Source organism: Stegostoma tigrinum, chromosome 5 (assembly GCF_030684315.1).
Source record: "Stegostoma tigrinum isolate sSteTig4 chromosome 5, sSteTig4.hap1, whole genome shotgun sequence".
Lineage (NCBI taxonomy): Eukaryota > Metazoa > Chordata > Chondrichthyes > Orectolobiformes > Stegostomatidae > Stegostoma > Stegostoma tigrinum.
Genome location: NC_081358.1, coordinates 9,989,685 through 10,011,145, shown reverse-complemented (window position 1 = coordinate 10,011,145; position 21,461 = coordinate 9,989,685). Strand labels below are relative to the sequence as shown.

The 21,461-nt window shown below is 39.7% G+C and overlaps 1 protein-coding gene and 1 long non-coding RNA gene across 4 annotated transcripts in view; one reads left to right on the top strand and one right to left on the bottom strand.

Annotated features, from left to right (window-relative positions):
• LOC125451600 (ras-related protein Ral-A) overlaps nucleotides 1–10,567 on the top strand; it is a 37,258-nt gene extending 26,691 nt beyond the window's left edge. For all 3 annotated transcript variants that reach the window (XM_059645820.1, XM_059645819.1, XM_059645821.1), the window contains 2 exons: nucleotides 1,249–1,423; nucleotides 7,527–10,567. In XM_059645820.1, the coding sequence (XP_059501803.1) occupies nucleotides 1,249–1,423; nucleotides 7,527–7,649 (298 nt within the window). In that variant the 3' untranslated portion in view covers nucleotides 7,650–10,567. The remainder of the gene's footprint in view (nucleotides 1–1,248; nucleotides 1,424–7,526) is intronic.
• Nucleotides 10,514–21,461, bottom strand: part of LOC125451601 (uncharacterized) — a 26,217-nt gene continuing 15,269 nt past the window's right edge. Inside the window, exons 2-3 of the long non-coding RNA XR_007247333.1 lie at nucleotides 14,974–15,259; nucleotides 10,514–10,791 (exon numbers count right to left, since the gene is read on the bottom strand). This is a non-coding gene — a long non-coding RNA (uncharacterized LOC125451601). The remainder of the gene's footprint in view (nucleotides 10,792–14,973; nucleotides 15,260–21,461) is intronic.

The following is a 21,461-nucleotide window of genomic DNA, read 5'->3' as shown; positions in this document are numbered from 1 at the left end:
AGTCTTCCTGTTTCTGAAGTTTTTCCATTCAACTTCAGTGCTTGAATGGTAAACTAACTCAGGAAGTCATTTTGGGTGAAGTTTTTTGAAAGTTATTTCTGTTGTGCTGCAATGATAATTAATAGACCTGACTCTTATGACTTCAGTTCTCTGTATCCTCTGGCTGTACTGGGAACAAAGCTACTAGTATTTTATATACTTCCGATTTTCTTTTGACTGAGTTATTTGTATTCATGTTATCCTTTTATGGGAGTGAGGACAGTCCAATTAGTAGACCTCTAAACTAATGTCAGTACAGCTTTTAACAAATGCACGGGGATGTTTAATGTAAGTTAGAATTTTGTTTCATTGATCCAACTTCCCGTTTCAAGAAAATGGAAGATTTTGATTACATAATCTACTGCAGCTGTGCATTTTACAGGATAGACATGATTTTTAGGTGTAAGAAAACATGTCGGAGTAGGCCTTAGAACAGCATAATACTAGCTCACTTCAAAATGAGCAGATCAGCTGTGACAATAGTTACTGTCAATGCTAACTGTCTACTCCTTGTATGAGTCTCTGAACATTGAAAGGGCCTGAAACACCAAATATTTTGCTTTGTTCTTATTGCTAATACATGTTAACCATTTTGCTTAACCTGACTGTCTCGTCACATAATTGGCCTCTTCACGTAACAGTTTCCCACATCCAGTTTGTAAAGGATACAAAGTTAATACAATGCTGTCTCCTCTTGTAAACCTCGACTGTAATATGGGTAGGAAATAACTCAGCCACCATTGAGTCTTTGTACAACTCCACCAATTACATAATATCTTGAATTCCAGTAGCATTTGCCTATGATAGATCCTTGGCTGGTTCTATTGAAGAAAATTCACTTTCAGCCCACTACTGACCAGATGGTGGAGCTTCAAATTGGTCCAGGTTGATGGAGTAGATTGAATTCATGCCACTTGTATTTTGCTTAGTCTTCAGCTTCTCAGCTTTTTTACATGTTAAATTAGTACATGAAAGTGTCTCATTTTAGAATGCGTTGTGATTCTGTTGAGAATGGCATTGCAGGCGTTGTTGAAAAAGATATTGATATTTAAAAATTCTGTTAAATACTGTATCGTCCAAAAGGCAGCCATGTCATAAATGCTTTAACCGACATTTTCTAAACACCCATTTTGTCAAACTGCAAGAGGAACAGATTTTGGATTAAATTTGAACAGAATTTTAAATTGCAGCAATTTAAATTTTCTCCAGAGAACAGATTCTCCGGGTAAAAGAGGACGAAAATGTTCCCTTTCTGCTTGTTGGAAATAAGTCAGATTTGGAAGACAAGCGACAAGTATCAGTGGATGAAGCAAAGAACAGAGCTGACCAATGGAGTGTGAATTACGTAGAAACATCTGCAAAAACACGAGCCAATGTTGATAAGGTATCTTCCCCCCCCCCCCCAAAAGTGAAAGTAGTACCTCGTGGTGGAATATACTGGTTGCATAACACACTTTCAAATATATCCCTTCAAATTTGAGTCTGAGATGGTTAAGTTTCCTTTGAAAAATTTATTTTCTGAATTGTTTAGGTGTGATTTTGATATCACTTGAATATTAGAAATCTGCTAATTTCTGATGAATGATTTTTAATTCGTGGGATGTGGACACCTCTGGCTAGGTCAGCACTTATTGCCCATCCCTAACTGCAGAGGGCAGTTAAGTCAACCACATTGCTCTGGTCGAGAGTCACATGTAGGCGGGACCAGGTAAGGATGGCGGTTTCCTTCTCTAAGGGATGTTAATGAACCAGATAGGATTTTTCCAACAACTGATGATGGATTCATGGTGGTCATTAGATTCTCAATTTCAGCTGTTTATCGAATTCAAATTCCACCATCTCCCATGGCAGGATTCAAACCTGGATCTCTGGATTAACAGTGCAGCAATAATATCACAGTCTTTTCTGTGCACTTTAGCGGGAGGCATGGATCCTTTCTAAACTGGATTTAACCAGTTTTCTATTGACCAAGTATATTCATTCCTTTTGTTTTTGAAGACAGCGAGTTCACTTGTTTTCTTCAACCAAAAACAATTGTTGATGAGATTAGATTAGATTAGATTCCCTACAGTGTGGAAACAGGCCCTTCAGCCCAGCAAGTCCACACTGCCCCTTGAAGCATCCCACCCAGACCCATCCCCCTATAACCCACACACCCTTGAACACTACGGGCAATTTAGCATGTCCGATCCACCTAGCCTGCACATCTCTGGACTGTGGGAGGAAACTGGAGCACCCAGAGGAAACCCACGCAGACATGGGGAGAATGTGCAAGCTCCACACACGCAGTTGCCCGAGACGGGAATCGAACCCAGGTCCCTGGTGCTGTGAGGCTGCAGTGCTAACCACTGAGTCATTGTGCCGATGTTTGAGTATTGGTGCTGTGAAGGAAGGAAACAAATATAGTAGCCAAATTTTTGATCCAAAAACAGGAAGGCAAATTATGAGGCAGGTACAGATATTGATAGGTTGGTAATATAAATGAAGTGAACAAAGTCTGGCAAATCGTGTATATGAGAAACTGAGATTGTTCTCCCTTACAAGATGAACAAAACAATATTTAATTGAAAAAAGACTGCAGAAACCATAGTAATACTTGCACATGAAGCACAGAGCGGACTCACAGGTGCAGCAGGTAATTAGGAAGGCTAATGTAGTGGTGGTTGGAGTATGAGTAGGGACGTTTTATGGTGACTGTACAAAGTGGTTGTGAGACATCTGAAGTTATAAGTAGCTTTGGTCCACTGAGGTAAAAATTATGGTTCATTGGACACGACTTAGAGAAGGTTCCCTAGGTGGATGCCTGCTTTGGAGAGAATGTCTGACTCTACTCACTGGAATTTAGAATAAGAGGTGATCTCATTGGAACGTATCAGTTTTTAAGGAGCTTGACAGAACAGATGCTGAGATGTTTCGCATAAAGTCTAATGCCAAAGTGCATTGTCTCAAAGTTACAAACTTAAAACCAAGATGAGCAAGAATTTCTTGAGGGTTGAGTGTCTTTGGAATTTGTTGCTTTGGAAAGTTGGGGGACAGGGTGCAGAGGAGAGTCCTTGTGTATATGTAAGGCTGAGATAGATACTTGAGTGTAGGTGAATTGAGTTACAAGGAAAAGGCAGGAAAATGGATGTGATGAATATCAGATTAACTGTGATCCTCTTGAAATGGTAGAGCAGCTTAAAGGGGTTGAGTGACCTATTCTGGTTCCTGTTTCTTAACGGTTATTTGATCTCAAATGTGGGATTGTTTTGTCGTTGAGACATCCTCCACGATTGCCCAGCAATTAGTGCTAGTTTACTTCTTACAAGTGCTAGGATAAAGTAGATGTGTTTTTTTTTTAAAAAGCACCAGCATGGCTTGAATGGCGCATTAGTACCTTGAATCTTTAGTTCCTGATTGAAATGATGGCCATTTCCTTGTCTGTGCTCCCACTCCTAGCAAGTCCATCTTCTACATGTACTGTAAAGGGAAAAAGTATTACATTTAACAATATTCCACTATCTATATTTCCTTCTACAATAAAAACAATCACTTGATCCAAGAATAATGCTTCTGATTATTTCAAATGATGTGGGTTTCAATACAAGGTAATTGTGCATTGCTGATGCCTACAATAATGTTATGGACTAGTTTTTAAATATTTGTGTAGAAAACTTGCTTGGACCCATAACAATGTTTGACAATTGAGTCAGCTGCTTAGATATGTAGTAGTTTAAAGTTTCTAGTCCCTGCCTTTCCCTATATAGGCCTGCATTTTTTTTTCTCCTTAATTATCAAATTCCCTTTTGAAAGTCACAGTTGACACTACATCTTTCATACTGAGGCTGTGCATTCCAGTTGTTTTCCCTCATTTCAACCCATCACAATGATTTTGTGTTGTGCACTAAAAGTAGTGCACCCCCTCATTAAGGGGAGATGGTAGCAATGTGGTATTGTCATTGGACTCCTGTTCCAGTATAATGGGTCACAGGTTCAAATTCTGCCATGACAACTGGCAGAAGAAATTTAAATTGAACAATATTTGGAATTGTAAGCTAGTTTAGTGACTATAAAATGATTTGTTTTTTAAAAACCCATCTCGTCATTTTAATGTCCATCAATCATCCTTGTCTGGTGTACAAGAGACTCCAGATTCACAGCTATGCGGTGGTTTCTGAAATGCCTTTCGAAATGGCTTAGGAAACCACTCATTTCAGTTGTAGTTGGGAACAGACAAAAATGTGAGTTTATCGTTGATGTCTGCATCCCATAAAAGAAGTGGGGGGAAAACTTTTAAGCTGAAATAAATTATTAGAGCAGTGTATAATAAGTGTAGAATTATTTGTGATATTAAGCATTGAGGTGCCAGTCGCTACCATTATTGAAACCAGTGTCATTGAGTGTTAAGTTTGGATATTTTTCGATATACAAGCCTGCAACAACCAGGTTTTGACTTTGAGCCCAGGGACACCTATAAATGAGCCTTGTCTAGTAACTCCTGCAGTGTAGAATTTATAATTACCTGAGATAAATCCTCTTGGAGAAATAATGATGATGCTTAAGGCAGAAACAGAAAAGTGAACAAGTAGAGATAGGACATGCGTGATTTACATCTGCCCTCATGAGTGACCACCAAGCCATCCAACACTCTGCACCACTGACAGTTCACAACCAACGAATCAGATCTAAACTGTGTAATTGCAACTGGTGGGAAATTAAACATCTAACGCAAGGTGGAGAGTCCACAAATATCCCTGTCGTTTAAGAAGCCCAGCAGATCACTGTTTAAAACATAGCTAAGATACTTGCATCATCAGCTGAAGTGCCAAGTGGATGGTCCATCTCTACCTCCTTCTGAGATCCTCATGTTAAAGATGCTAGCTTTTTCGACCAATTTGAAGGCACTGGATATTATGGTATGAGCCTGGCCAATATTCCAGCAAAACTTCTGAAAACCTGTGCCCTACTGCTGTACTCCCAGTCCAGCTTGTTTACCCCTTTTCTTTTAATATCTCTCATCCCTTGAACATGTGGGCCAACATGGACTTCCTGGCTTACTAGAGTTAGGGGCACTACCATTGTGCCACAAGATCCCCAGCCTAGTCGTTATTTTTTTAAGATGGGCATGCTAATTTTTTAAACCTATTTTCTAATTATTTTCAGAGATGGTATTACACACCTTCTGGAGTAGGTGGGACTTGAACCTGGGCCTCACGGTTCCAGGAATGGGGCATTACACTCTTAAGTGAGAAAGCTAACAGCCAAGCTCTCTTTATTTCGATTTTAGTCACACCTGGCAGAGAGAACATTGGTAATGGGGGTGAGGGTTAATATTTCAGACCCAGGAAGATCATTGGAGTTCCTCGTTGGGTGGCAGCCTAGGCCTATACTGGTGCTTCAATGACCTTCTCCAAATCATGAAGTCAGAAGTAGCAATATGCAGTAATCAAACAATGTTCAGATTATTCATGATTATTAAGTTGCTTGCTCATCTGGAGCAAATTCCAGGCTGTGAATTATCAGCAAGTAGCTTTGTGTCATGCAAGTTCTAGACAATGATCATCTACAATATCAATCAAGCTACCACCCTTTATATTCAATGACCTTACCATTGCTGAATTTCCCCCCACTATCAGCATTGTAGGGGTTGCTATTGACTAGAAATTGAACTGGACAGCCACATCAGTAAATAGCAACAACAGGCCAGAAGCTAAATTCTGCAGTGAGTAACTTGCCTCTAGTCTCTCTAATACCTGTCCAACAACAAGGCACTAGTCAGGAGTGAGATTAAATACTGCTCACTTTCTTGGCTGCTGCTCAAATTTTACAGAGCCCAGCATCATCCAGGACAAAGCTTGATTGGCATGCCCATCAACCACCTTCAACATTAACATTTTTCATCAATGTACCATATGCAAGATGCACTGTTGTAATTCACCAGGAATTCTTAGCACCTTTTCAAACCTGACCTGTACCATGTGAAAGTACTAGAGCAGTGGATACGTGTGAAACCAAATTCCCCTTCAAATGACACACCAACCTGACATGACACTGTCAGTAGGTGACATTCTGGAACTTCCTAACAACTGTGGTTGTCCCTACACCCTGACTACAGTAGTTCAAAGAGGTAGCTTGGTAAAGCCTTCTCAAGGCAATTAGGAATGGGTGATTGTATGTTGGCCTTGCCAGCAATGCCAACATCCCATGTATGAAAAAGTTGCTCCCTCAAGCCTTTTCTGTCACTAACTGCAATCATGCTTGATCTATGACCAAACTTCCTTCACCCACCTTTTTGACCCACATCATTTGATACCTTGGTCAACAAATATCAATCAGTTTTGTTTAAAATATATCTCGTAAAGAACATTTACCTTTTGTAGAGGAGTTTCAAATGTCGGCTACTTTCTGTGCACGTAGAAGTATTTCTGCACGGTCCTCTCTGGCAACTTGGATGCCCAGGCCAATGGAAATTAACTTCTTCCTATCTACCTTGTTATGTTGCTACTTTGAAGCTTGACCAAATCATCCTGTGGCTTTTCCTGTTGCTGAAAATAAAACTAACTTGTTTGATTTCAACTTGTCTAATTGCTACACTCTGCCACTTTTTTTTTCAAGGTCTGTCCATCCCTCTTTAAAGCATGGGGGCTAAAACTGTTCAGTACACTATGATCTAATCAGTGCATGACAATGATGAAGCATGATTGCTACTTTGTTCCTCTAGATATAAAGACTGTATTCCGTTCTTTCATGCATTTTCTGTACTTGTTCATAGCATTTAATGATCTCTGTACCTGGTCTCCCAAGTTTCTTTGCAGCTCCACAGATTCTAGCTTGTATCACTTAACAGGTATCATCCATTTTGCAACAAACTAGATAACTTTATATTTTATCTATATTGAAATTTACTTGCTATGATATTCCCCTAATACAGAAGAACTATTAGATTGCTTTTCATTTAAGACTGTTGGAAAAATTGGATATGGGACTTGCTATCCTTAAGTTATTTATTAATATTGTTAATAGTTGAAGGCTCACTACAAATTCCCGTTGGGACACCATTCATCACAATCTGTCAACTGGACTACTGTGCACAATCTTTAATCTGTCATTGAGGTAATTGAACAGATCTATTTCCTCTCAATTATTGGAACTTGCATTTGTATAACATTTTAAACATAAAAACAGTACCAAGCTGTTTTGGTTGCCAACACTGCATCTCATTGCTCCTGAAATCTGACATTGCCACCTGAGAAGTCATGGGTGTGACTTTCCTGATTTTTGTTGCCCAAATGTTTTAAATCTTAACCGTGGAAAATGAGTTTGCATTCTGCGGAAATGTGCAGATATGTATACCACATGCACACAATTTTTGCTTTGGCTATGCATTAACTCCAAGTATTATCCTGCTTAGTTCAGTCTGTCTCCGCTTTATATGTCAAAATTTAATATTTTAGCATGCCATGTCAACCTATGTACAAGTTATAGGCCTGTTTCTTTACTCTTTGTAGGTTTTCTTTGACTTGATGAGGGAAATACGTGCAAGAAAAATGGAAGATAGTAAAGAAAAGAATGGAAAGAAGAAACGGAAAAGCATAGCAAAAAGGATCCGGGAAAGATGTTGCATTTTATAAACTGTGCAGACTAAACCATTTTAGAATTCTAAGCATACTAAGTATCTCATTTCATTCACTGTCCTTCAAAGTGATTGAAGGTACACTAATGTTTTACACATTCAGGTTTCAAAGCATGCATTGGAGCCAACTTGAGGACACAATAGATCAGGAAGTTTTCATGTCAATCCAAAGCGTTGCTTTTGTGCGATGTCACTTGGTTTTGGGGCTTCAGATTCAATTTTTTTGTACATAAATTACCGTTGGGAGTTTCTTTTGGATGGGTCTCATGGGGATGGTTAATCATTCGTCATTTAAATTGCAATCAGAAATGGTGACTTATTTCTCTCTCAAGGCAAAGCACTTTTGTTAAATCACATTTTGAATCTGGACTATCGTCATTTGTAGATTCTACGCAAGAGCTTTTTGTCTTTCTCCAGTTTAAAAACCAGGGCATAAGTACTGCAATTTGGAAGATAAATGTTAGCCTTAAGCAGAACTTTATCTTGCCAGACTTTTTTTCATTTTTTTAAAGGAGAAAGCACTGTCTACTTTTAAGTAGGTTGTACTGGTTTTTCACCACTGGATTTTCTAAGACACTTGCTGTTTAAAAGCACTCATTTTGACCCGTTGCAAGCTGAGATAAAACTTTCTGCATAGATGGTTTTTAAAAAAAGTTTAAGTATTAAGAGTAACCTGTAAAATTGTTTCCCTTCTAAATGAGCTGAGTTTGGGTTTTTGGCAGCTCCAATTGGCGGCTTAACATATTTCTTTCCCTTTTTATGAATGCTGGTTTTGTAGCATTGCTAGTAAGCTTAGACTATTGATGCCATGAGTTTCTAATGTTACATGTTAAAAGGCAAACTAAACTTCCAACAGTTGAGTGCACAGCAGCTTGTTTATGTCTCAGTATCTTGCTCTGATATTTGCAAACATGGAAATTAGATAGGAAAAATTCCATGTGCCTGTGATGCCATTTATTTTGTTCCAATCAAGTTGCTAGTATGAGTAAAAAGACATGGCATTTATAAATAATTAGGCCTAATTTCTCATGAATAAATTACTCCTTTTTCCTGTTATTAATGTACTAAATAATAAATGCATGCTGTTTTAAGCTTGCAATTTTATTAGCAGATTAATTGGAGTAAAAGTGGAATTCTCAAATTGGTGAGAAATTTCACTTTTGACTTGATGTTGAGTTACTGGAGCAGTAGTCAGTAGTTTTGCTTTGCTGTTGGCAGATTGAGCACTTGATAACATCTAGTTGTTCAGTCTTCTGGAATTTAATAAACCTGTTTTGGTCTCGGGAGATAACTTCGGGAAGCCTGACTATGGAACTGCTGGGGTTAAATTATGATCTCCAATTTTTAAACTGCAAATGGTTGTGTATTATATCTGCACATGTGAATTGATTTAGTTTCTTCCCTTAGTCACAAATAGGATTTGATCATACCAGACTTTGATTTAAATGAGCTCCTTGCTACCTATGGCGCCTCGAGAAGCTTGTGATGCTGTGAAGACACTGACCCATACAAGTTAGACTCCTTGAGGCAATCTTAACACAACACACTCACTTGAAACTGACTGATCAAGTGCAATAATGGTTTTACTCCCCTCCCAATGGAAGGAAATGTCTGTTGAGTAGCAATAGGTGTGACACAAAACTAGTGTACATCTGATTCTGTGGGTTTCTTGCATAGCAAGTAAGGTTGAAATATTGGTTTTTTTTTTGGAGGAAAAATGAGAAACAGATGGTGGGCTCTTTCAACATTGGAATCCTGACATTTATGATCAGTTGAGATGAATGTGAGTTACTTGTATGTGACAAATTTGTCTGTACTAGGATGGGGACAAACTGGGGTTCTGTTATCTAATGTGCTGGACTTGCATGTAAATGGATTTTTACTGCACTTGTCATATCAAAGTAATTGTGGCATTTTGAGGCAGATTCTGGCTTTACAAATGGGGCACTAATGCACAATAGCAGATACATTTGCATATAATCAAGCTGGGCTGTACTGTAGAAAAGCAGTGTAAAACTTGTAAATAGAAACTTATCTGAAAATGCCTTAATTTAAAATCTTTACAGGTTACATCCATCGGGAGAGTGGCAAATGAATTATGCAGACAGTACTGCAAGGAACTTTTTACTAATCCTGTAAATGTGCCATATTTTGGGTCTAATAGCCCAGAACACAATTCAATTGACTTGATATTGGGACTACCATCTTCAGAATTATGTATTTTGGTTCAAATAGGTAAACTTTTTTTGTAAAGGTATGTATTGTCCTTCAAATTATAAGTACCCAGCCTGTGCAGAGATGAGTGGGAATGTGAAAGAAGGAAGATTTGAACTGTTGGACTCGAGTCCCCACCAACCAGCCAGTGTATTCACTTTATATTGGTTGAAGTTTACTGACACAAGAACTTTTTTAGAAAAGACCATTTGAATTGCTTAACAGTTTCAAAGGAATGCCAGGATGATGCCACTAAATCTGAAGTGCTGGGAACCTAGAGTGTATAGTATATAAGAATTTGTTCTGTCCTTTTTTAATTTAGATGCATTGTTTGAATTTTGTCATGTTTTAAGCTTTTATTGTTGTGTATTTCAAATTAGGAGCTATTTCCACTGTATAGAATTGAGGGATGCCATGGAGAATTGCTGCAAGATATGTGAACCTTGTTTTTGAGCAGCTTGAACACTTTTTTATTTCGTGTGAACAGTGCATAGCGGTGAAATTTGTATGGCGGTGTGAACTATAAGAATGAAAATGATTCTAACCACTAACATTAGACTTGCAGTATATGTGAATGTGAAGCTTGGGTATTATGGTGTTATGAAGCTGAAAAACACAAGTGTTAAAAGCTGATGCCCTTGCCCGCTAAACATTTTAATGTATGTTGAACCATTACAAAATAAAATAACATTTTTTACAGCATTGTGTTGTAGGCTAAACTTCTATCTAGCATGGAGTAATGCACTCTTTCAATCATAGTGATGTTACAAATAAATGATCAAACTTAACTACCACAAAACATCCTCTAGTAAAAACTGACCTGAGGAACTTTAGCTTCAAGATAAGCATTCTGATCTCTGCACTGAAGTATGAAATCAAGGTGTGCTTATTACAGTAAAGCAGCTGGAGGGTGATGCAGTCAAATCCTAGAATTGAGAGAATACAGTTTTTACAATAAACTTTTACAAACAATAACAGGTTTGGTGAATGAATGGGATAAAATTTAAATAAAATTATTCAAATTTGATAAACATGCATATGGCATTTTTCAGAGATGTATGATAGAGATGTTCTTGGGTGTTGCCAAATACTAGCATTTTTTCGGACCAAAGTGACGACACCTGAGTATCATCTGAAGGGTGTAATAAGCATCAAAATCCTGGAGAACCACGTGAAAAACTAAATGGAGGGCAGTCAGAACAGTGAAGATGAACTACTTCCATAACTTCTGTGTGCCTTTTTTGTTTGGAAGAGGAAGAACCTTTTTTTTGTATATTAAACAAGTGAGTAACCAGATAAGGAAATGAACTGAAGATAATAAAATGTAAAATGGGCATGTTTGGGAGCAGATATTCAAGGTTGAAGTAGAGAGAAATCAAGATTTGGGAATAAACTGCATACCAAGAGTGGAAGAACAGAATGGAACCGGAACTCTGGGGCATTGAGATTACAGTTTAAGTCAAACAGGAATCATTCAGCACAAACTTTTCAACTATATAATAAAGGATTTCTATCCCAGCAGAAAACCAGAGCTTGCTTGAACAAGACAGCATTAAATAAAACTTAAATCTAACAGATTGCAAAACTTAATACTTGGAATTCATTCTGTTTTAATTTTGTAAGACAGAACTTTAATGTTGCTGCAAGTGATTTGCTGAGACAGTCTTGTAGTCATCAGGACAAACTCAAAGTCAAATTTCAAATGCTAATTTTATACCACAGTAGAAAAGAGTGCTGAATGGTTGTCAAGTTGACTCTGCTTTTTCCAATGGCAACGAAGACAACACAGATATTGGGTGATTCAAAGAATTTGCAAGACCAGAACATATTTCTTTTTTTATTCATTTTGATCCTCTATTGTTGCTTTTAGCAAGCATAAGTGAGCTGTGTAATCAAGGTCATTACCCCAAATTGTTATAGGAATCCTGTCTAATAGTGGCTGTTTTGTTTTGGGTACTCGGCCATGGTCTGCCTCAAACCTATTTTTGTTTGTCACTAATAGACATGAAGACTTTTTGGCTCCATGTGCTTAGGATTATTCTTGACATCAATCATGAAGGTAGGTCCTAACTGTTCACTTTCTGGTTTGACACACAACTAGAGTAGATCACTCAAAGCAATCATCGATTGTTATATCATAGAAACTAGCAAAAGGATCAAAAGTTGCCTTGTTTGGAGCTGAAAAATGCTCGACCTACTGCATTTTCCTGGAAAAGCAGAGTTCAGTTTTCACAAGTTTTAAAAAAGCTATTTTATATCACTGTCATGCTATGGGTATGGCATGGTATTTTGCATTAACAGAACATCACATCTGTGCGAGAATTGTCCTGCCTACCATACAATGATACACAATGTAGCTCAAATGTCTGTGCAAGTATAACAGAGTTTCTTTCTAAATTCATGGAACATGTGCTCCACTGGCTGGACGGTATTTATTGCTCACTCCCAGTTACCAGTCAGGTGATGAGTGCCTTGAGCTGCTACAGTCTGTGTGGTAGGATGACTCAATCCTGTTAGGGAGGGAGTTCCAGAATGTTAACCCAGTGATAGCAACAGTATTTCCAAATCGGCATGGTAAGTGGAGAGGATCTTGCTGATAATGTACCTGTGTATTTGACTCCCATGTCCTCCGATGGAAGTGGTCATGGGTTTGGAAGCTACTGTCCAAGGATCTTTTGAATTTTTGCAGTGCATCTCGAGATTCTACACTGCCACAGAATCTCAATACTGGAGGGAGTTGATGCTGATGCTTATGCTTATGGATGTGATCGATCAAGTGGGCTGCTTTACCTTGGATGGTGTCAAGTTTCGAGTGTTGGAATTGCAGGTCAGACAGGAGTATTTCATCATGCTCCTGATTTCTACCTTTATAGATGGTGGACAAGCTTTGGGAGTCAGGTGAATTTCTTGCTGTAGTATTCCTAGCCTCATGGCTGCAAGAGCAGGCCATGTTTGTGGCAAGTCCAATTATGTTTTTGGCCATTGGTAACCAGAAAGATGTTGATGGGCGATTGATGATAACACTATTGAATGGTATGGGGTGGTGGTTGGATTGTTTGTCTCTTGATGGTCACCTATCTGGCATTTGTGTGGTATCACATTACTTGCTACTTGTCAGCCCAAGCCTGGCCACTATTCAGATCTTGTTAGACTTGATTGTGGATTGCTTGTGGCTGAGGAAACGCCAGTGCTGTTGAACATTGTCAGTTGTGAACATCCTCAATTCTGACATTATGAAGGGAAAATTATTGAAGCAGCTGTAGATGGTTGGGCCTGGGACACTACTGTGAGGAGCTCCTGCAGTGACGTCCTGGAGCTGAGATGACTGACTTTAAACAACAGTAACCATTTTCCTAGGTTCCAGGTATCACGGTAACCAGCAGAGTTTGCCTCATGTTACTAGTCTCTGGTTAATTGTGACCTTGGTTTCAAAGGCTGTTATGTTCACCTCACCTCTGGTATTCACTTTTTTGTCCATGTTTGAATCAAGGTTGTAATGAGATCAGGAGCTGAGTGGACATGGCAGAACCCAAACTGGGCATCACTGAGCAGGTTATCGCTAACCAGATGCAGCTTCGTGTCAACAATGCCATGTTCCATCACTTGACTTATGATTGAGCCAATTGATTGATTAGAACAGTAATTGGCCAGGTTAGATTTGTCCTGCTTTTTGTTCACAGAACACCTGAGCAAGTTTCCACATTGCTTGTGAATGCCAGTGTTGTCAGCTTGGCTTAAGGGAACAAGTAGTTCTGGAGCACAAATCTTCAGTACTATTGCTGGAATGTTGTAGAGCCGATAACCTTGGCAGTAACCAGAACCCTCCACTGTTTCTTGATGCCACATGGGGTGAGTCGAGCTGGCTGAAGGCTGGGGGTGACTGGAGGAGGCAGAGATGGATCATCCATTCAGCACTTGCAGCTAAAGATTGCTGTGAATGCTTCAGTACTTTGCATTGATGTAAGAGGCTATTCCATCTCGGAGATAAGGGATGTTTGTTGAGGTGGCTCCTCAAGCGAATAGCCTAATTGTTTACCACTAATCACAACTAGATATGGTAGGACTGCAGAACTTGGATATGATCAGTTGATTATGGGATGCTGAACACTTGCTTCTTATGCTGTTTGTGGAAGTAGTTCAATTTGGTAGCTTCTCCAGGTTCCCACCTCATGTTCAAGTGTGCCTGCTCCTGGCATGCTCCCTTTCACTCTGTTGAACAAGGGTTGATTCCTGCTTTGGTGGTAATGGTTGACTGGGGATATACCGGGCCACGAGGTTGCAGATTATGCTGGAATACAGTTCTGTTGATGATTCATTACTTCATGGATGCCCAATATTGATTTGCTAGATCCGTTCAAAGTCTGTCCCATTTAGCATAGTTATACTACTGTACAACACAGGGTGGCGGGGATTTGGGGGAGGGGGGGTGGTTAATTCTCAATGCGAAGGTAGGTCTTGTCTCTGTTTAAGACTGTGTGCATTGGTAACTCTTAATGATACTGCCATGGATGTGTGCAGCCAGCAGATTGGTGAGGAAGCATGCAAGTACTTGTATGTTCCCTTCTTGTTGGTTCCCTCGTCACCTGCTGCAGAACCAGTTTAGCAGCTTGTCTGTCTGTGTTTGTGTCTCTGGCTCAGTCTCTGGCTCAGTCTCACATGCACAGTTGTCGTGCAGCCCCCTCACAACCACCACCTGCCAGGGCTATCATCTTGCCACCGACCAGCATCCAGGCTCATCAGCCACATTATGGCCAAACATCTAAATCCCTGGTCTGGGCCCAATCGACTGCCATCTCTGTTGCCTTTGCACTTGAGCTCCCCTCTAAAACGTAAATGGAGAGGGGGGATAAAAAACAGTGGATGAGCTCTGGCCTACGAGCCCTACTCCACTACCAGGTATGATTGAGTGCGATTGATTTTTAGGCTGTTCTTTGACTAGTCTGAGACGATGCTCTCAATTTTACACTCCTTCTCCCTCAGATGTTAGAAAGGAGGACTTTGCAGGGTCAGCAAGGCTGTGTTTGCTGTTGTCTTCTCTGGTGTCTACACCAATGCCAGGTGCTGTATCCAATTTGATTTCTTTGGGATGCCGAAGTGATAAAACTCACCTTGCTATGCCTTTGCAGATTACAGTTTAGAGTCAATTGCATTGCTGTGGATCAGGAGACACGTAAAGACCAGACTGGGTGAGGATGGCAGATTTTCTTCCCCAAGAGCCAGATGGGTTTCCCCCACAATATTTTCATGGTCATCAGTATCTTTTTTTAAAAAAATCATTCAACTGAGTTTTCTCTGCAATGCAACAATATCATTGCTTTATAATTACTCTGAGCAAAATTATCTCGGATTTTCAGCAGCATCCTCCAGAAAGACGACAGGTGAGAAACCACGGCCCTGGAAAAAACAATTTAAATATAATGTAATTTTTCTATTAATGATTCTTTTTTAATATTCCAACTTTGACAGAATCTAATGTGTACATGCTATCATGTGTTTTGCTCTGTGACAGGTGTCAAACTTGAAGAATGTTAGGTGTGGTTTAAACTGAATTCTTTCTGTGATTGGTCACTTAGCACTTTTTTAATGATTTGACAGAATTGAGCATCAGATTTGGAGCAAAGGATTGTCTGGTGAAGCTCTGAAATGAGATGATCATCTTGATGGGACTGTAGTATAGCACCCCCCACACCATGGTCAGAGGGAAATGGAACAAATATGTAGTGATCTCTTATATATTTAAGAATAATGAGGTTGTAATAGGATTTTAACAGACTAGGAATGCCATAGTGTTAAAGGCTTAGATGGTGAGGAATTTGTTCAATGTGTTCAAGAGAATTTTCTTCATCAATATGCAAATGTACTTTCTAAAGAAGGAACAAAACTTGACCTTCTCTTGGGAAATAAGGCAGGGCAAGTGGCTGAAGTGTCAGAGGAAAGCACTTTGGGATCAGTGATCATAATTCTACTAGTTTTAAAATCCTTATGGAAGAGATTAAGCCTTGCATAAAAGTTCAAGCTCATAATTTGAGTAAGGCAAATACAGATTGTTTAAGACAGGGACTTTCAAAAGTTGATTGGAATAGATTGTTTGCAAGTACAGGGGTGACTGGCAAGTGAGAAACTCCTCTCTGTCTCTGTCCTCCCCCTTCCCCCTTCTCCACCCCCCCCCCTCCCCAGTGAGGTATTGAGTTCAGACAGGTTGTGTTCCTTTTTAGAGTGAATAGAACATAGAACAGTACAGCACAGCACAGAACAGGCCCTTCAGCCCACGATGTTGTGCCGACCATTGATCCTCATGTATGCACCCTCAAGTTTCTGTGACCATATGCATGTCCAGCAGTCTCTTAAATGTCCCCAAAGACCTTGCTTCCACAACTACTGCTGGCAACGCATTCCATGCTCTCTCAACTCTGTGTAAAGAACCCACCTCTGACATCCCCTCTATACTTTCCTCCAACCAGCTTAAAACTATGACCCCTCGTGATAGCCATTTCTACCCTGGGAAATAGTCTCTGGCTATCAACTCTATCTGTGCCTCTAATTATCTTGTATACCTCAGTTAGGTCCCCTCCTCTTCCTTCTCTCCAATGAAAAAAGTCCGAGCTCAATCAACCTCTCTTCATAAGATAAGCCCTCCAGTCCAGGCAGCATCCTGGTAAACCTCCTCTGAACCCTCTCCAAACCATCCACATCTTTCCTATAATAGGGCGACCAGAACTGGACGCAGTATTCCAAGTGCGGTCTAACCAAAGTTTTATAGAGCTGCAACAAGATCTCACAACTCTTAAACTCAATCCCCCTGTTAATGAAAGCCAAAACACCATATGCTTTCTTAACAACCCTGTCCACTTTGGTGGCCATTTTAAGGGATCTATGTATCTGCACACCAAGATCCCTCTGTTCCTCCACATTGCCAAGAATCCTATCCTTAATCCTGTACTCAGCTTCCAAATATTTTCCTTCTACTACCACTCGTTGCCTTCTGTGGGCCAGCCAATTCTGTATCCAGACAACTAAGTTCCCCTGTATCCCATTCCTCCTGACCTTCTGAATGAGCCTACCATGGGGAACCTTATCAAATGCCTGGTAAGAGGAGGAAACAATGGATCAATAAAGATATTGAGGCTCTGGTCAAGAATATGGAGGAATCCTATCAGGTATAGACAACTGAGATCAAATGAATTTCTTAGAATATGAAGTGTGTTGGAGTAATCTTAAGAGGGAGATCAAGAGGGCAAAAAGGAGATAATGGAGTGAGTTGGCAGATGAGGTTAAGGATAATCAGATTCTACAAGTTCATTTAAGAGCTAAAGAGTAACTAGGGAGAGGATAGGGCCCCCTTTAAAAATCAAGATTGTCTACATTTGAAAACACAAGATAGAGGTGCTAAAGAATATTTTCAGTTCTTATTGTGGAGAATTGGAGGGTAGAGAGCTGGGAAATAAATATTGATGTCTTGAAAGCAGTCCACATTACAGAGGAAATGCTGAAGGTTTTAAAACAACATAAAGGTGGATAAATCTCTGGAACTTGATCTAGTGTATCCCACACCACCATGGAAAGTTGTGGAAGAAATTGCAGGGCTCCTAGTGCAGATTTTTATCATGTACAGCCTCAAGTGCAGTACTATAGAGTGGCTGGTGTTGTGCCTTTTACTTAAGAAAAGCTGTAAGGAGAACTGTAGACCTGGGATTTTGATGGGTTGGTGAGGGGGATTCAGAGCAAGGATTTACATGTATTTGGAGAGGTAAGGACTAATCAGGACTGTTAGCATAGCTTTGTGAGTGAAAGTGTCCCTCCAACTTGATTGAGTTTGAGACCAGAGCTGTAGACATTGTCAAACTCTTTAGCAAAGTCCATGTAGACAGGGTTCTGCATGGTAGACTAATGAAGGTTAGATTACATGGGATTCAGGATAAGCTTGCCAGTTGGATACAAAATTGGCTTGACAGGAAGAGAGGTGGTGGTGGAAGAGGCCTGTGTTTTGGACTGGAGGCCGATGACCAGTGGTGTTCCGCAGGGATCGGTGCTGGGTCCACTTTTTGTTTGTAATTTTATGTAAATAAGCTGGAAGAGAATTTAGGAGGCAAGGTTAGTAAGTATGCATATGACACCAAAATTGGTGGTGTAGTTGACAGTGAAGAAGGTTATCTAAGATTACAAAGGAGTCTTGATCAATTGGGGGAGTGGGAGATGGAGTTTAATTTAGATAAGTGTGAGGTATTGCATTTTTGTTAAAACAAACAAGGGCAGGACTTCTGCGCTTAATGGTAAAACCTTGGGTAGTGTTGTAGAACAGAGACCTTGGGATTTTGGTACATACTATTTTGTTGCATCACAGGTACACAAGGTGGTTAAGGCATTTAGCACACTTGCCTTCGATGCTCAAACCATTGAGCATAGGAGTTGGGATATCTTTGAAGTTGTACAGGATATTGGTGAGGCTACCTTGAGGATTATGTATGGTTCTGGTTGCCCTGCTATAGGAAGAATATTATTAAATTGGAGAGGATTCAGCAAAGATTTACCTGGATGTTGCTGAAAGGGCTTGAGCTGAGGATAGGCTGGAACTTTTTTCACTGGACTGAAGGTGGTTGAGGGGTGCCCTTTATAGAGGCTTAAATCATGAGAGGCATAGATATCCTGAATGGCAAAGGTCCTCTCCCTTGGCTGGGTGAGTTCAAAACTACATGGCACATGTGAGAGGAGAAAGATTTTAAAAGGGACCTTCTGAGGGGCAACTTTTCACAGGACGGTTTGTGTGTCAAATGAATTGCCAGAGGAAGTAGCAGATGCAGTTCCAGTCACAACATTGAAATGACATTTGGACAGGTTTATGAATAGGAAAGATCTGAAGTGTTATGGGCCAAATGCAGGCGAATGGGAAGCTTTGGTTTGGACAAGTTGGACTGAGGAACTTGTTTCTATGCAGTATGATGCTATGCCTGTACAACTGTGGACTCTAATATCCAGACAAATAACTGAAGGTAACTTGTTTATTTGTGTGATGATACTGGCCTTCAGTTTTTAAAAAGTACATTGAGCATATTGCAATGGCCAGCACTCTTGCTATTGAGTCAATGTAAGTAAGTTTTGACTTTCTCTAGAAGCTTGACCACAGCTAGGCTGATTAGTTCCATGGAGTACTGTACCATCAAAATTGCTGTCTTTTGGATGAGGCCATAAACTGGAGGTTGGGTTGGTTGTAAAATATTGTACGTTCCAGCATTTTGCAATGTTATATCAATATACATCTAAAATGTCATGTATTTGAACATTATCTGAAAATATTTACCTTTTTAAAAGCATTGCATTTTAACATGCAGCTGAAGACAAGTACATTGTAGATGACATAGGCTAGAATTTATTTCAGAATATATTGGAAAGAGAATTAATTTGACACTGAAATGCCTGAGATACTTTTAGCCTCTTTAGATTGTTCAGGATGCTGTAAAAATGCTGAAATTTCATTTTCTTATTCAAAACTCTGATCATCTCTTGAAATTAAGCTTTTACTTAAAAATAAATGATTATATACATGTAAACGTCACAAGGCAACTAATGCTGCTGTTTGTTTTTTAAAAAAAAACCACGTTACATAGTTGAATGAGAATTTGAGACTTGTATGAGGAAAATGTATTTGGGAGCTACAGTGTAATTTAGTTCATGTGTTCCAAATATAAGATGAACCTCAACTTCAACAGATGTTTTGGAAAGATTTTCAATTATTAAGATATGGAATATTTGCCCATGTAAATATGTTTTTTAAAAAAGTTGTAACTCCTGATGGCCTCAATTTGACTCAGTACTCTTCACAATTGTCTCACCTTTTTTATTAAAAAAAAAGTTGCTATTGGAAGATGGAAAATTAAAATAAGTTGAGCATCCACCAAAACACTTAGCCAGCACCTGGACACAGAGCCCAAAACGGAAATTAGGATAGGTACAACTTGTGGCACTTTCATGGAATGTCTCAAACAATTACAAAAGGTTTCTCTCAAAATTCTTCAATCTATGTCTTGTGATTTAATCTTGTTGCATGAGTTGCTGAGCAGCTAAAGATGCACAAGATAAATAACAAGTAGTGTATGGCTAGCTCATAGACAGGAAACCAAGTTTGGGGCTACTAAATGTTTGAATTGTTTGGGAAAATTTGAAAGCTATGGACTTTGGACCATTGCACCTGTAGATATTGTAATGAAGTCATCCAGGTGGACATCACAGAATATCATTCCCCTGATTGCTGTTCACCTGGTCCAATCGGAGCTTTGGCTTTCATATAAACAGGAATGTCAGAGGTTGGTTTGTTCTAAAGGAGCTGGATTAATGTCAAGGACTCCGTGTGTCAAAGCGTGGCTTGTTGCTGGGATATTGTTTGCTGTGGTATTATTTCAGGGCCTAATTATTATTTTGTGTTTATGCCTATCTGTAAATATTTGATTTTGAACTTGTTAGGAGTTTTTAAAAGTTTCTGAGCTCAAATGTGGTAAGTAGGAGAATAGGTGGATTGAACAGCTAGTCTTGGAATTCAGTGCAAAGACTTGTCCAAAGGGCAATTTGGGGCCGAAGCAGATCAGTAGGATGGGGGATTGAGAATTTTGTGGGCGTCCAATGTTCAGGGTTTCAATCAATAAGTTTGAGTAGGGTAATCAGAAATTAAGGAAGCTGTAGCAAAAAAACAAATATACAAGTGAAAAGGGCAGGCTAAAACCTTCTGATTGTGAGGGTGACGTGAAAATGAATGGTTGACTTTATAAGCATTGAATTAAAGCGTGAAATTTTGTGGCTTGATTTTTGTGGGCAGGGGTTTGTAATAGAACGAGTAGATCATGTTCATGTACTATCCCTCCTTGCATCCTGTTCTCAGTAAGAACTCCATTCCATTCCATTCCTCCCAGTTTCTCTTCCTCTGTCACATCTGTTCCAACAATGCCACCTTTTCATAGGGCTGTCTTGGCCACTTTTCCTTTTGCATCTTCCCTTCCCCCTCCCTTGTCAGCAGAAAAAAGTGAAATATTAAATGGAGATAACACAATGCTACAACAGAAAGGGATATCAGTGTAAGAAGTCGCTAATGAGAGTGGTATACAGACTTCCCAGTAGTAACAAGTGAGACTGTGCAAGAGTGTAAAGAGATGGCACCAGTCATGGATTTTTTTAAATTCACATGAGGCATTGAAGTCCCTGGCTGGCCAGTATTTATTGCTGTCTGTAGTTACCCTTAAGTGGATAGTGAGCTGCCACCTGGAACTGCTGCAGTCCATGTGGTGTAGGAAGATACACAGTGGGGAGAGTATTCCAGGATTTTGAAGTCAGTGACAATGAAAGAATAGTGATTTCCACGTCGGCATTGTGAGTGAAGGGGTATTTGCAGATGGTGTTTCACACTTATCTGCTGCCCTTCATCTTCCAGGTGAAGTGGCCGTGGGTTTGGAAAGTGCAGTCTCGGAATTTTTGGTAGATGTCTGCAATGACTCCACTAGGTAGTGTACACTGCTGCTGCTACTGAGTGTTGATCGCAGAGGGAGTGGATGTGTTGTCAGTCAAGCAGGCTGCTTTGTCTTGGAAAATGTTGGAGCTACATCCACACAGGCAA